At 39.7% G+C, this 16,911-nt stretch overlaps 1 protein-coding gene across 1 annotated transcript in view; it reads left to right on the plus strand.

Annotated features, from left to right (window-relative positions):
• LOC124805516 (protein Fe65 homolog) overlaps positions 1-16,911 on the plus strand; it is a 1,158,577-nt gene that overhangs the window by 1,105,085 nt on the left and 36,581 nt on the right. Inside the window, exons 10-12 of the mRNA XM_047266079.1 lie at positions 8,900-9,098; positions 9,214-9,341; positions 10,750-10,755. Coding sequence (XP_047122035.1) covers positions 8,900-9,098; positions 9,214-9,341; positions 10,750-10,755 — 333 coding nt within the window. The remainder of the gene's footprint in view (positions 1-8,899; positions 9,099-9,213; positions 9,342-10,749; positions 10,756-16,911) is intronic.

Here is a 16,911-nt window from a genome sequence, read left to right on the forward strand (position 1 = left end):
CAGCTTTACTGTATGATTACATGATGATGGCGTCCTCTTGGGTAAAATATTCCGGAGGTAAATTAGTCTCCCATTCGGATCTCCGGGCGGGGACTACTCAAGAGGATGTCGTTATCAGGAGAAAGAAAACTGGCGTTCTACGGATCGGAGCGTGGAATGTCAGATCCCTTAATCGGGCAGGTAGGTTAGAAAATTTAAAAAGGGAAATGGATAGGTTGAAGTTAGATATTGTGGGAATTAGTGAAGTTCGGTGGCAGGAGGAACAAGACTTCTGGTCAGGTGACTACAGGGTTATAAAAACAAAATCAAATAGGGGTAATGCAGGAGTAGGTTTAATAATGAATAGGAAAATAGGAATGCGGGTAAGCTACTACAAACAGCATAGTGAACGCATTATTGTGGCCAAGATAGATACGAAGCCCACACCTACTACAGTAGTACAAGTTTATATGCCAACTAGCTCTGCAGATGACGAAGACATTGAAGAAATGTATGATGAAATAAAAGAAATTATTCAGATTGTGAAGGGAGACGAAAATTTAATAGTCATGGGTGACTGGAATTCGAGTGTAGGAAAAGGGAGAGAAGGAAACATAGTAGGTGAATATGGATTGGGGGACAGAAATGAAAGAGGAAGCCACCTGGTAGAATTTTGCACAGAGCACAACATAATCATAACTAACACTTGGTTTAAGAATCATGAAAGAAGGTTGTATACATGGAAGAACCCTGGAGATACTAAAAGGTATCAGATAGATTATATAATGGTAAGACAGAGATTTAGGAACCAGGTTTTAAATTGTCAGACATTTCCAGGGGCAGATGTGGACTCTGACCACAATCTATTGGTTATGACCTGTAGATTAAAACTGAAGAAACTGCAAAAAGGTGGGAATTTAAGGAGATGGGACCTGGATAAACTGAAAGAACCAGAGGTGGTACAGAGATTCAGGGAGAGCATAAGGGAGCAATTGACAGGAATGGGGGAAAGAAATACAGTAGAAGAAGAATGGGTAGCTTTGAGGGATGAAGTAGTGAAGGCAGCAGAGGATCAAGTAGGTAAAAAGACGAGGGCTAGTAGAAATCCTTGGGTAACAGAAGAAATATTGAATTTAATTGATGAAAGGAGAAAATATAAAAATGCAGTAAGTGAAACAGGCAAAAAGGAATACAAACGTCTCAAAAATGAGATCGACAGGAAGTGCAAAATGGCTAAGCAGGGATGGCTAGAGGACAAATGTAAGGATGTAGAGGCCTATCTCACTAGGGGTAAGATAGATACCGCCTACAGGAAAATTAAAGAGACCTTTGGAGATAAGAGAACGACTTGTATGAATATCAAGAGCTCAGATGGAAACCCAGTTCTAAGCAAAGAAGGGAAAGCAGAAAGGTGGAAGGAGTATATAGAGGGTCTATACAAGGGCGATGTACTTGAGGACAATGTTATGGAAATGGAAGAGGATGTAGATGAAGATGAAATGGGAGATATGATACTGCGTGAAGAGTTTGACAGAGCACTGAAAGACCTGAGTCGAAACAAAGCCCCCGGAGTAGACAATATTCCATTGGAACTACTGACGGCCGTGGGAGAGCCAGTCCTGACAAAACTCTACCATCTGGTGAGGAAGATGTATGGGACAGGCGAAATACCCTCAGACTTCAAGAAGAATATAATAATTCCAATCCCAAAGAAAGCAGGTGTTGACAGATGTGAAAATTACCGAACTATCAGCTTAATAAGTCACAGCTGCAAAATACTAACACGAATTCTTTACAGACGAATGGAAAAACTAGTAGAAGCCAACCTCGGGGAAGATCAGTTTGGATTCCGTAGAAACACTGGAACACGTGAGGCAATACTGACCTTACGACTTATCTTAGAAGAAAGATTAAGGAAAGGCAAACCTACGTTTCTAGCATTTGTAGACTTAGAGAAAGCTTTTGACAATGTTGACTGGAATACTCTCTTTCAAATTCTAAAGGTGGCAGGGGTAAAATACAGGGAGCGAAAGGCTATTTACAATTTGTACAGAAACCAGATGGCAGTTATAAGAGTCGAGGGACATGAAAGGGAAGCAGTGGTTGGGATAGGAGTGAGACAGGGTTGTAGCCTCTCCCCGATGTTGTTCAATCTGTATATTGAGCAAGCAGTAAAGGAAACAAAAGAAAAATTCGGAGTAGGTATTAAAATTCATGGAGAAGAAATAAAAACTTTGAGGTTCGCCGATGACATTGTAATTCTGTCCGAGACAGCAAAGGACTTGGAAGAGCAGTTGAATGGAATGGACAGTGTCTTGAAAGGAGGATATAAGATGAACATCAACAAAAGCAAAACAAGAATAATGGAATGTAGCCTAATTAAGTCGGGTGATGCTGAGGGAATTAGATTAGGAAATGAGGCACTTAAAGTAGTAAAGGAGTTTTGCTATTTGGGGAGCAAAATAACTGATAATGGTCGAAGTAGAGAGGATACAAAATGTAGGCTGGCAATGGCAAGGAAAGCGTTTCTGAAGAAGAGAAATTTGTTAACATCCAGTATTGATTTAAGTGTCAGGAAGTCATTTCTGAAAGTATTCGTATGGAGTGTAGCCATGTATGGAAGTGAAACATGGACGATAAATAGTTTGGACAAGAAGAGAATAGAAGCTTTCGAAATGTGGTGCTACAGAAGAATGCTGAAGATTAGATGGGTAGATCACATAACTAATGAGGAAGTATTGAATAGGATTGGGGAGAAGAGAAGTTTGTGGCACAACTTGACCAGAAGAAGGGATCGGTTGGTAGGACATGTTCTGAGGCATCAAGGGATCACCAATTTAGTATTGGAGGGCAGCGTGGAGGGTAAAAATCGTAGAGGGAGACCAAGAGATGAATACACTAAGCAGATTCAGAAGGATGTAGGTTGCAGTAGGTACTGGGAGATGAAAAAGCTTGCACAGGATAGAGTAGCATGGAGAGCTGCATCAAACCAGTCTCAGGACTGAAGACCACAACAACAACAACATGGAGCAACCCTGAATCGGCAATGATAAAACTTTTGAAACAGAAGACACCTGTCTGAAGAGACATGATGACATCACATTGATGTTTGCTCCTGTATCAACAATGGCTGTGACAGGAATGTTGGCAATAAAAATCTTAATCGAAGCCTGGACCTGTTCATCATAAATGTTATTAATGTCTTGAGCTTCTAGATCAGGTGCAAGGTCATCTCGTAAGTCGGTCTCATGGTCGTACCGTATCGCATTAACATACTCAGAATCAGAGTATTCGTTAGTACCCCCACTGGAACCGGCAGCGACCTTTAGGAGGCTGAAAGGCGCTGCCTCTAATTTTCCACAGGATGTTTAACCTGTTTGTCATTCATGGCCTTAAGTGTTTGTTCCGTTTCATATTGGTGCTGGTTATGTGGTACAAATGCCGGTGTAAAGGGGTAAAATCCACTGGGTGCATTCACTTGTGAATAGAATACTTGAGACGGCTGCTGTCGCCCGATCTTTTGGTTGCCGGCAAAACCATTTCCTTGTGAAGGAAAGTTTGCATTTGGTGCCGTTTGAAAATTGTTCCGCGGTCCTCTATCCTGTGAAAAGTTGTTCTGATGTTGTGCTGGGTGGCCTCCGCCTTGCCCATGCCACTTGCTATTTTTCGACCTATAACTTTGATTGTACACTGGCGCATTTGAAAAATTACCAATCGTTTTTGGAGAATTTCCACACTGCTCAGGCGCAGAATTAAAGGGTGGGTTTCCGTACTGATGTTGTACCTGGTGGTTGTAAATTGGGTGGTATCTCTGCTGATTACTGTAATTGGTTTTCTGCTTCCATTTAAAGTTATTGCCGTTTGCGTTTTCATAACGGCTGGCAGGTTGGTACCCGTGATCACAGTAGCGCACTCTCTCCTTCGGCGCATTGCTGTCCGCATGCGATGCATTCTGCTGGCTGCCAGGGAAGAATTTGCCGCTGCCAACCTTGGAGCGCACATCCTCGCTAATTAAATCTAAGGAATCCAGCACAGAAAGGAATACATCCATGTCTTCTTCGGACACATTTACTAGTTTCTTTCTAATAGACACAGGGAGTTTGCTTTTGAGAATCATAATTATGTCCTTGGAAGAAATCGGAGAATCCCAGAATTTAATTTTTGCTAGATACTTCTCGAAGTATCGCCGGAGACTTCCATGCTTCTCATTGAAAATTTCCGCACTATACACCTCCTTCCTTAATCTTTGCTGTACCCCATTACTCCAAAATTTTGCCAAGAACATTTTCTCAAACTCTTCATAATTCCTACACGTGTCTACCATTTCCGTTCCCCATAATGCTCCATCACCAGAAATAAAGCCAGTGACGAACTGAATACGCTGTCTGTCTGTCCAGCTCCTGGGAAATATGCCGGAAAAATTCTGTAGGAACACGATGGGGTGTATTTCTCATTTCTGCAGATGAAAAACAGGAAAAGTGCGATGCTTAATCACACTTTCCTCTTGCATTGAACTCACAATTGTGGGCGGATCATTTATTTTCCCTACTCGTGACTCAACAGGACTGTTGTTTTGCATGTAATCAGGTGGTGAACGATAAGGAGTTGACTGACATTCGTCACCATCTAAAGAGTTGTTCCCTATAGTTTGCGTATGCGTGTGCGGATTTCCTACCCAGTTTCTCAGCATTCTGACTTCGTCCACTACTTGCAGCTTCCACTCGGGAAGATCCTGTGTAAGTGTCCTCCGAATCTGTCCCAATTCAGAAACCGCTGTGTCTCCCGACTTACCAGGAGCAGCTAAGATTTCATAAGTTACATCCTTGACAGTCTCCCTAAGCTCCTCCCTGACCTTCTTTTCGATAAAAATATCTTTACCCTTTATCCATTCACCGTAGTGTTCCGACAATGCCTCCGTGTGTGCTTTCACGGTGCTCTTAACCTGTTCTTCACTATTTATTGAGTCTATCTGCCTCGACAGATCCTCCACTACACCTTCAATGTCAGATACTGCATTTCTAACTGAGTTTATTTCTTTGGTAGCTGCCTGAATTTTTGTGTTTAATGTTCCAGATACTTCAGCTATTTCACTTTTCACCTGTTTCTGCATTTTCTGAATTTGATCACTGATCTTAGTTTGCACCTCACCCAAATGGGTATTTAATTCAGCCGTAATTTCTTTATGCGTATCTGTTTTGATTGTGCCTAGCTGTGTTTTTACTGATTCGCTTACAGCATCTAATCGGGCGTTAACAGTCTCATTTTGTGTTTTTATAGTCTCATTTACTGCGTCAAATTTTTGTTTCAGCATTTCCATTAATGCACTGAGGCCATTTGTAGCTGCAGCGGGAAGAGTTTGGACTGTAGGGTCACTTTCCCCTGTTACAGACATGGTTAGTTCAGTTTCCACACGGGAACCTACCGTTCGCGATCGTAAAGGGTATTAACGTCTTCACTCCCGTCTCCTGTTGTCACCTGTCTCTGTTTACTATCTGCCATTTTCATCAGTAAATCACGTGCTACGCAAGGCTTTCGTCGTTTGTCAGTGACGTGGTGAGTCCGCTAAGAGCACCGCTCTCGCGTGAGCAACAAATGAAATTCTATCTGACGAGAAGACAAGATGGAACCTAAACGTTTCAGACAAATGAATGAAGATGCTCTTCACTGCAAATTGCACACACTATCCACCATGTTGAAAATGTAATACAGCTATACTAACAATGGAGAAAAATAATTTCTATTATCAGACTACGAAGAATTTTACTTTGAAAGATAAAATAAAGCAGATTTTCTATAGCGGGAAGGAGATAGAAAGGATGTGGATCGACTTGGAAAAGCAACGTTGCTACTAAAGCACTACACTGCGTATGCAAAATTCTGACTTACTTTTTGATGGCTTGGTTAGCACTATGTTGTCTCAGCAAATTCGCGTCTCTTTTCTTTTCCTTTCTCTCGATAATTAAACTGCGTTATTGACCAGGATATTTTCCGTTTTTCTCACAGAGAGATGATGTGTACATGAAACGACAGAACATTTATTAACACAAGCACATAGAAAATTTTCCAAGAATTTGAACTAATTTTTGGTCGAGTCCCTGTTCGGGTGCCAAGTGTGATGTTACAAAATAAAAGTGATGTTGTTATTCAATGGAAAGTTGGAAATTGAGATTTAGCTTACTGTTTTATCAATCACAATTGGCGTAAGAATCATGGATTGACCATTGTCATAAAATATTGCATTATGAGATGTGAATAGTTTTTACTTGCAGTTTCACGTGGCTTGAGGCAGTCACAACTAGCGTGCTATTGATTAAGAAATTGCGTTATCGTCTTTCTAATTACTTCATGATCGTAAATACGATCATACCCGGTTGTGAAGTTATTGTTATGACAAAACAATTTCCTAAGGGACCAGAAAGTTCTTAAGGGCGCAAAAACAACTGTAACATCACACAGAAGGGAAATTCAGTATTAAAGCGGATGCAAGAAGACGATAAAACAGTTTTCTTTTTATCAATGTAACACGCACATTGGACTGCTGATCTTGGTGTCTGTAATATTAGCAAAATGCATAATTAAAATGAAAATAATACTGAGGAGATAATAGGAATGAGCACTGCTAAATGATTCAGTATTCCCAGAACAAATATTTATTATAACTAAAACATATATCGTACCTTAAGCTTAGTACTACAATGACGGTAGATTTTTATGTCCGTATCATGTCCATTGAGCGCTCTTTTATATAGCCATTGTCTTCTTTGAGTCGCTCGTGCGTCGTCACGGTAAGTTATAACAGTTCTTTACACTTCACTCAAACTTAGACATAACACGTTTTTATACATTAATAAAAATTAGATCAGACTGCCACAAATCTGCGTCCGTCTTACTTGAGAAAAACAGTACAAGTCTTTAGCGCTCAAGGCTTCATTTGTTCTCCAACAAACAAAATAGTGAAGGATCGTATATCTATCCGTATTTTTCTGTTTTTATTGCCGCCCAAAGACGATGAATTACATCATTAGAAAATCCCACTGTCGCTATGCGACGCCTTATTATACATTAATCATTATTTATAAACAAGTATTTGCCTTCTGGCTGAAAGTATTAACTACTTGTATTTGCTGTTTTAATGAAGTCAAAAATAGCGAATATCACAAGTCCCAGGTTCGATTCACAGCTGGGTTGGAGATTTTCTGTGCTCATGGACAGGGTTTTGTGTTGTCCTCATCATCACTGATGTGCAAGTCACCCAATGTGGCATCACTGAAATAAGACTTGCATCCCGGTGGCCGAAGTTCCCCAGACGGCCTCCTGAATCCTCATAAATTAACATGTACCACTCAGTGCTGTAGTCTGATTAAAATTACTTGCTGGTTGGCACTTCACATGTAGGGGTTTCCTGCAATCAGAGCACCCAGTGTTGTAACAAATATGCCTGCTTCATACACAGCACTTTTCAAACACTACTGGACCTTTTTGTACAACATGTGATTTGGTGTCGTATATACAGTTATTGCGTGCAGTCATTAAAATAACAGTTTAATCCAGAGAAGTGGGATAGCATAGTGGTGAAGACACATTCCTACTGTATAGAAGAGCATGAGTTTGAATCTTGTCAAAGGCTACGAATTTTACATTTTTATCAAAATCACTTATTTCATTTTTATTCAGTAATGTAATGTTTTTTATGTCCAATCCTTTGCTGTATCATTTTCATCACTGTGTTGACTTTTTCTTTGCTCTTATTTTTTCATTTTACCATTCTTTTGTTGTTTGGAATCTGCCTGTAACGTGTAACCAAATGCCAAACAGGGCAGCTCATGTAGCAAGAGTTAGGATGGTTTCAATGAAAGTGAGAAACTACAGTTTGCTTTTAGCAGTGAAGTTAAAATTTTTTGTCCTGAGTTTGCTCATAGAGGTTAGCTTCAATTGCTGTGAAGAAAGCAAGCCTGATTAATAGCTCTGCCACAAGTTGTTGATCACCCTTTTCTTGTTACATGACAAATTTGTGGTTTGGTCAGGGATGGATTTAAATACAGGACTCCAAAACATGTCGTTTGCCACAGTTCCCTCACAGTAGCCACTTCCAACATTGCTCCATGTTACACGTAAGTAAAAAAAAGCTCTTGTAAAGTGACCTGCTATGTTTGTGTGTTGCCTGGTATGCACTCAGCAACCAATGTGCCAACTCTGTAGTAACAAGTGACATAGTCAACTAATGAATAATTTTAACCAGACTATAATTTCTATGTGCAACTTGCTTGTGTTGTTGGACAGTGCCACTCTTGCAGAAAAACAACAGGTATGGTTTATGCACAATGTGGCACATCTTCATATTCTACGACACACGTGATGGTTCCTAACACAAATGTTTAATTGGTAAAGGATTGGTCATTTAGGTCCAGTGGCATGACCTTCCCATTCATGTGATCTTAATCCTTTAGATTTCTAGCTAGAAAATTTGAAGACTTAGTGTATTCCTCATCCATAGGCAATTTGCACATGGAGGAGCATCTCTCTGGTGCATGTGACAAAATCCTAAGACAATCAGGTGTGTTCACATGGGTTCATGGTTCTTTCTTTGAGAAGGAGAGCTGAGGGATGTGCAAGAGTAAGCACTAACCAGATTGAGCACCTCCTGTACTGTAAAATGACATGTGGCTATCATAGGATGAAATGGCCCATATTTCAACAATTATTTGTTACCAAACAGTGGTTTGTAAGACTTTTCTCCTAGATCTGACCAGTGCTGTCTCCTGTAAGAATACGTGTGTGTGTGTGTGTGTGTGTGTGTGTGTGTGTGTGTGTGTGTGTGTGTGTGTGGGCGCACACACTCATGCGTGCATGTGTGGATGCGTTTTAACATAAAATCATATTAGAAAGGCTTGTTGTGTTTGACAAATGTAATGTCTTCCAGGAGACGTAGTTACCCTGCTCGGCCAGAACCAGAGAGCAAGGAGCGTCCAATAAGATTTGCTGTTAGGTCTCTTGGTTGGGTTGAAATTGCAGAAGAAGATCTCACACCAGAACGTAGCAGCAAGGCTGTTAACAAATGCATTGTTGACTTATCACTAGGCAGGAATGATCTGCTTGATGTAGTGGGAAGATGGGGTGATGTAAGTACTGTTGGTTTGCTAATGTAAGACTAATCAAGGTGCTTCAGAACAATAATCTTTAATAATTAATTATGTTATTGTATGTGTTACTCATTGAGCTGAAACTTTTTTCCAGGGCAAAGACTTGTTCATGGACTTAGATGAAGGAGCACTGAAGCTTATTGATCCTGAAAATTTGACAGTTCTAAATACTCAACCAATTCATACAATTAGAGTATGGGGAGTAGGACGAGACAACGGAAGGTAAAACAATTTATATACATGTTTATGTCCTCAGTAATCCTTACATAATAATAAGTTATATTTACATTATGAGAAAGACAACATGTATTACAACACAGTTTATGTAACCTGAAATGGATAGTTAGTGGTAAAGAACATAGCTGTGATGTTAGGACATAAAAAGAGAAACAACAATTGAAGAAAAAGATTTTGTTTGCTTTCTTAATTAATCATACACTGCCACTTCCCACAATTACCCCAATAAGTTATACAAAATCCTATAAATTTTGTTGTTACATAAATATCACAACTAATAGAGAATACATTTTATTAACTGTTTTCCCTGTTTTTAGACAAGTTTACATAAAATAAAAGGCTTTTAGTTTAGTCTGGAATTATGTTGTAAGTGTTACGTATACTTCTAGATTCTGCAGGGGGCATGATCAGAGTTTTGATAATATTGCAAAAGGAATATGATTCATTACATTATAGGTACATAATGTACAAATAACTATTTTAGTTTATCAGATATAAATAAATGAAAAGTGAAGAATACAAAAAAAAGTGAGGACTGGTAATCAGAGCAGAAACGATTGTGACTGAAAAAAAAAATGTTTTGGAGGTACTTTGTGAAATTTAATATGATTTAACTTCTGCAATTCAAAATGCATTGGGGACATTGTGAAAAGCTGCCAAGATCAAAGGAATGTAACGGGGATGAAACAAATGACAGTTAAAACATCAGATTAAAATAAAACCCAAGGAAGATAGCACATGTTAATACGCTTTGCTTTGCAAAGCAGGCAGAATCCCTTTGAATATTTATACCACAAATATATTTTTGCAAAGCAGGCAGAATCCCTTCAAAGATTTATACCCCAAATTATTTATAAAGAAGAATCACAATTCAAAGAACAATTGGAATGTTTACTGTTGCTGAAGCCTGTATGTTAATACTGTCAGATACAGAGCTAATATATAAAAATAGTTGCCTAAATTTTCACATTAGGATATCCCTTCAATTTTTATCAGGTTTCTGTAATTGTGGTTTAACTTCTAAGTCAAACCAAATGAATTACATTTAATAATGAATTGTGACAAAAAATTATCATTTTCATTTTGATATAGTATTGTAGTAGTAAAATCAGAAATGTGATTCTTCATGAAACACATTCAAGATGAATTCATATTTGAGGTTAACTTTGACATAAGATTTTTTGTGCAAATTTATATTGGAATGATTCATTCTATACTTACTAGTAACTGTCAATTAGTTATGTTCAGATTAACTGTGAATAAGCACTCACATTTGGACCAGTATTTCTTAGTTTATATTTTTGTGAACTTTTTCCATTGTTTCTTAGTATCTAATAGTGCCATGTTTTTCTCCACATATAATGTGCCTTGGTGACTGGATCATCTTCCACAGGGAGAGGTAATTGATTTAATATAAACCAGTCCAGTCTTACAAACAAAAGCATGATGCATGTTGCCCGGTGCACTGATTGTTATTGTCTTGGCTTTCAGAGTGACTATTCCACTAAGAATAATTTTATTCTTTAGCTTGATGAGCTCAGTGCGAATTAGAATTTGGTTATTGACAGAAATAACACACAAAGCATTTATTGCAGAAAATCTATATCCAGTCATTTCTTTTATAATGTTTTATAATATTATGTAATTTTAAAATTATGAGAGAGGAAAAGAAAATTATTTATAATTTCTTAAATCATCAGTTTTAATTATGTCTTGTGAGACAAATTCATCTGAATATGAAGTCAACCATGTTCTTTCTCCAATATACACTCCTGGAAATGGAAAAAAGAACACATTGACACCGGTGTGTCAGACCCACCATACTTGCTCCGGACACTGCGAGAGGGCTGTACAAGCAATGATCACACGCACGGCACAGCGGACACACCAGGAACCGCAGTGTTGGCCGTCGAATGGCGCTAGCTGCGCAGCATTTGTGCACTGCCGCCGTCAGTGTCAGCCAGTTTGCCGTGGCATACGGAGCTCCATCGCAGTCTTTAACACTGGTAGCATGCCGTGACAGCGTGGACGTGAACCGTATGTGCAGTTGACGGACTTTGAGCGAGGGCGTATAGTGGGCATGCGGGAGGCCGGGTGGACGTACCGCCGAATTGCTCAACACGTGGGGCGTGAGGTCTCCACAGTACATCGATGTTGTCGCCAGTGGTCGGCGGAAGGTGCACGTGCCCGTCGACCTGGGACCGGACCGCAGCGACGCACGGATGCACGCCAAGACCGTAGGATCCTACGCAGTGCCGTAGGGGACCGCACCGCCACTTCCCAGCAAATTAGGGACACTGTTGCTCCTGGGGTATCGGCGAGGACCATTCGCAACCGTCTCCATGAAGCTGGGCTACGGTCCCGCACACCGTTAGGCCGTCTTCCGCTCACGCCCCAACATCGTGCAGCCCGCCTCCAGTGGTGTCGCGACAGGCGTGAATGGAGGGACGAATGGAGACGTGTCGTCTTCAGCGATGAGAGTCGCTTCTGCCTTGGTGCCAATGATGGTCGTATGCGTGTTTGGCGCCGTGCAGGTGAGCGCCACAATCAGGACTGCATACGACCGAGGCACACAGGGCCAACACCCGGCATCATGGTGCGGGGAGCGATCTCCTACACTGGCCGTACACCACTGGTGATCGTCGAGGGGACACTGAATAGTGCACGGTACATCCAAACCGTCATCGAACCCATCGTTCTACCATTCCTAGACCGGCAAGGGAACTTGCTGTTCCAACAGGACAATGCACGTCCGCATGTATCCCGTGCCACCCAACGTGCTCTAGAAGGTGTAAGTCAACTACCCTGGCCAGCAAGATCTCCGGATCTGTCCCCCACTGAGCATGTTTGGGACTGGATGAAGCGTCGTCTCACGCGGTCTGGACGTCCAGCACGAACGCTGGTCCAACTGAGGCGCCAGGTGGAAATGGCATGGCAAGCCGTTCCACAGGACTACATCCAGCATCTCTACGATCGTCTCCATGGGAGAATAGCAGCCTGCATTGCTGCGAAAGGTGGATATACACTGTACTAGTGCCAACATTGTGCATGCTCTGCTGCCTGTGTCTATGTGCCTGTGGTTCTGTCAGTGTGATCATGTGATGTATCTGACCTCAGGAATGTGTCAATAAAGTTTCCCCTTCCTGGGACAATGAATTCACGGTGTTCTTATTTCAATTTCCAGGAGTGTACTTCCTACACACTGTATGTTACCAGAGTATAATTTTATTACAAAATGTATCAAAATAATACATTGTGGAATGTTGATGGGCATGAAAGTTTCCTGTGAGCTTATGCATTGTAGAACAAAATTCCACATAATTACTATTAAATTTGGAGATGTGGTTGTGGTTTCATTATTATGTCAGAGCCATAATGTCCCCACCAAAGATTTCATTATGTATGCAACATTCTGATACAGTTGTTACAATCCGTCTAGCTAGCTTTTTGAAATGATGTTGTAAGCTGACATCTTACAAAAACTGATATAGAACAGTTCTTCAAGTTGATCATCATATTACAAATTAGCCTTATGGTGATACGGTGAGATACATTATGTATTTGAATCAGCTGCATTATTTGCTTGTTTTTTTCATACAAAGCACAAGGATATAGTGAAACATACAATGTAAACATGTTATTGATGATTACTTATTACTGTCTAATAAGTTGTGTAAAATAGTCTGCTTCAATACATGTGCCTGTTCAGAAGTAGAGACTGCATATGTATCTTCAGCAAGCTGATCATCAATGCTATAGACGTACTAACCATTTTATTTTATGAGGAATGAGATTGCATTGTAAAAACCAAAGAAGAGTAACAGTTTGTACTGTTGAGTGCATGAATGAGCTCACCATACTGTACAGTGAGTAAGATACAGAAGCAAGTATTTTTTACTCATTGAGTTTGCTTCTTAATGTGACTACTGAAAGGCAACTCATATTTCCTAGATCTTTAATTGTCATTTATTTTGATAAAGGTAGGCAGGAAAAATTAAAGACTGTTGAAACTGTGGAATTTGCTAGGTATTCTGATAGGACACAATATACTAACTATGAAACAGTTTCATTTTTAAGCCCACATTCATCTGTCACTTCACCTATAACTGACTGTTGTTATGTCAGAGAAAAGCAAGTGTCAGAGAAAAGCAAGGACATATCACATCACATAGGACCATGGCTATAGCCTGATTAAAATTTAATATTACTTAACACTTTTGTCACGCCATGGAGCTTAGCCATTCAATCAGAGCTCACAATGTCAACCAGTGTGCCAGTGTGCCACAACAAAGCTTCAGTTCAATGGGAGGAGTTTTCACATAGCATAATATACATACATAATCCAGTATCTGGCACTACAGGGCACTTAGCTGTTGATAACTGCAGCATGCCCTGTCTGAGCATTAACTGAGGCACAGCTGACAGTCGATGTGGCAACACTATTATGCCGTGTGGCAAATGAAAAATAGTTTTAAGTGGGATATTGTAAAGTACTGTGGTATTCAAACTGCTCCTTGGGTTGAAGACAGCTTTACTTACAAGCAGACACTTATTTCTTACACATCATTATACATCTGCAGATAGTAATACGCTTGTCAAGGTTTCGCAACACACCTGATAAATATCTGGTTCTGGGTCTGCTGTCACATTTCACTGTGTAAAGCCCTCAGTGTTTCATTGAGACAGCTGCCTGACATAGGTGGCTGCTGTTACTGATTGTTGGCAAGGAGGTTATCATTTGCCAGCCTTCAGCAACAGCAACCAGCTGAATGATACCATGTAGTTGCCTTGATGAAAAACTGTGATAAACACATAATGTGATCTGACAGCAGACCCTTGAGAACCATATATTCAATAATAAACTCCACTGTTCATAATCTATACTGTTTTGGTAGCTGACTAATTTAGATACTGATTCAAGAACACTTCATAGAAAGTCCTTCCTCAATCACAATTTTGCTGAAGAACTGCATTACCAACTGTCAAAATACTTCTTTGATTTTAAATAAATCTACAATGACAGTTTGAAGATGATCTGAGATGATGTCTCAATACCTCTTATCCACGTGGATTCAGTTGTATAACATCTGCTTAATCTTCTGTAAGCTTACAACAAAAATGAGAAAAGGCAACCATTTGCCCATAGAAGAATGATGCACCCATAGCTGGTGTCACAGATGGCAGTTGAGCTTAGGCTCATTCTGTGCACCTACGTCGCATTCTCTGACAGCCAACGAGCATTCAGTAGTGTTCTGAGCATTCTGCTGTAAATATCATAACCAATGTGAGCATTAAACATGACTGTAGTGAGTTATTTAATGAATTTTTATTGCATTTGTTGTGAGCGTGTCATCATTGATGGTGGTATTAAGTTACAAATTCTACATAAGCAAACATGAGACATAATTTGCAGGACACAGGCTTTCTTCAAGTGCAAAGCACATGTGTGCATGTACTGTAACTGTCACTTGAAAGCAGAACAATGCAAACCCCACCCAGCCTTGACTAGCATGAACTGCCTTCATTCGTAAATTGGACTATAACAGCACAGAGGCTTTTCTGATTTCAAGCTACTATTTTTTTCAGTTTTTCCTTCTTCTCCTAGTTTAACCACATGTACTCTCCATGCTAATGCTCAGAAGTTACAGTCACAGTTGGGTGCATTTGTTTATTTATGTAGTTGTGTGAAAGATGGTGTCTAGAAAAAAAAGTGGTAGCTCAGAAGCTAGTGAAAGATGTTGCTGTTACATGTTTCTATGTGCCGCTGTCTGCTATTACATGTTTCTGTGTGCCACACAATAACCAGGTACAGGTGAATATTCGCCTTTTCTTATTTTTGTTGTCTCCTTCTTTGAACTTGAGTTATTGTAATAGTGTATAAGCCTGCCTTATTTTTATGAAATGAGCATTATAATTTGTGGTTTTTTCCCACAAGTTATCTGCTGTTTTTTCTATTTCAAAATGCAGTTATGTAATTTTTGCTTATAATTTCAGATATGTCTTCTCACCTATTACTCTGTTTTCATCTATCTTGATACTTTGTGGATTGCTGTCAATTACATGTGTTTCATTAACCTTTCTTCTGTTGGCAGACTATTTCTTTCTGTCTCTTCCTTTGCTCCATTTTGGACTCTCTATACTTTCATTGTATCATGTGTTCACATTATTAAATTTCATTACTGACCAGCAGCATGTACTGTATTTACTCAAATCCAAGCCACACTTTTTTTCCAGTTTTTGTAATCAAAAAAACCACCTGCGGCTTAGAATAGAGTGCAAAGTAAGCAGAAGTTCTGAAAAATGTTGGTAGGTGCCGCCACAACTAACTTCTGCCGTCGAATATATGTAGCGCTACACAGGCATGCTTTGCAGGCACAAAGATAAATACTGGCAGCAAACCCTCTGCGTCAGTAAATAAATAAAAAAAAAAAAAAAAGGTGGAAGATGAGTTTCGACCGCTGCATTTTCATACATTATCCAACGAAGTAAATACAAATTCCGTATTGTCCATCTTCGAATGTAGCAGCATTTCAATGTACTACGAAAATCCGACTGGCAAGACTGTTTGGGATGTTTGTCAATATGGCCAACTCTTACGTTCTGAATTTTTTCCTACCTGTGAGAAGAGATGGTTCCTTATAGGAACTTTTATGTATTGTGAATCGCATGCATTATTCTCTTCACCATAAGAATAATACAAATATAAACATGTTTCCACGTATTCTTTCGTGTTTGCTGCTAACTCATTTACATCCTGTCTGCCTAATAAACTACGAAACTAGAGTGAGACAACAGCAAACGCGGAAGAATATACATATCATGTCATGTTTATATTCGTATTATTCTTATGCCTAATAGTGATACAGTCAGAAATGAAGCACGGCAATTGACTAGATTTTTAAATCTAAGATGACTCTAATTTCAGTGCAGAATGTAATGTACTAAAGAGGCGTCTGCAAATATTTTCAAACGGAGAAAAATTTTCGGTAAACTTTCGTTCAGAACATCTTCTATCATACGCTGTCTATTATTTGGTTCTTGTTGATCATTATCAAAGAAAGCAGCAGTGTAAGAACAACAAATAGCAGTCTATTGCCATTTTTTCGCTAATGAGATGATTCCTCTCTCTCTTTTTTTTAATTGTAAGTGGCGGTAGCGTGCAAAGCAAGCCATGCCGCGAGCGGCGACAGGTCGTAAACACTCATTATCAGAATGCGACAAACAATGCATGCCACAATACAGTAATGCATTTTCAGCTTAGAGTGACTTAAACACCTATAACAAAGAGGACAGCACTTATCAGATCAAAGAAAAATAAGCAATCAATTCAAACCAGACGAAGTATGCGAAAAAGGAAGGGTACCCGTATAAATACGGACGGAGCACCTGACTCATAGCAATGGCTACCTGATAAAGCTTAACTGCTAAGCTTACGACTCGAACCAAACTACTGTAGCTGTATCGTCATTCATTCGACTTAAATTGTGTCTCATATTACAATGGACCAACTTTGTTTTGATTTGGAGGTGCGGCCTAAAAGTTTTCTGTCCCCTTG

Source organism: Schistocerca piceifrons, chromosome 7 (genome assembly GCF_021461385.2).
Source record: "Schistocerca piceifrons isolate TAMUIC-IGC-003096 chromosome 7, iqSchPice1.1, whole genome shotgun sequence".
NCBI classification, from domain to species: domain Eukaryota; kingdom Metazoa; phylum Arthropoda; class Insecta; order Orthoptera; family Acrididae; genus Schistocerca; species Schistocerca piceifrons.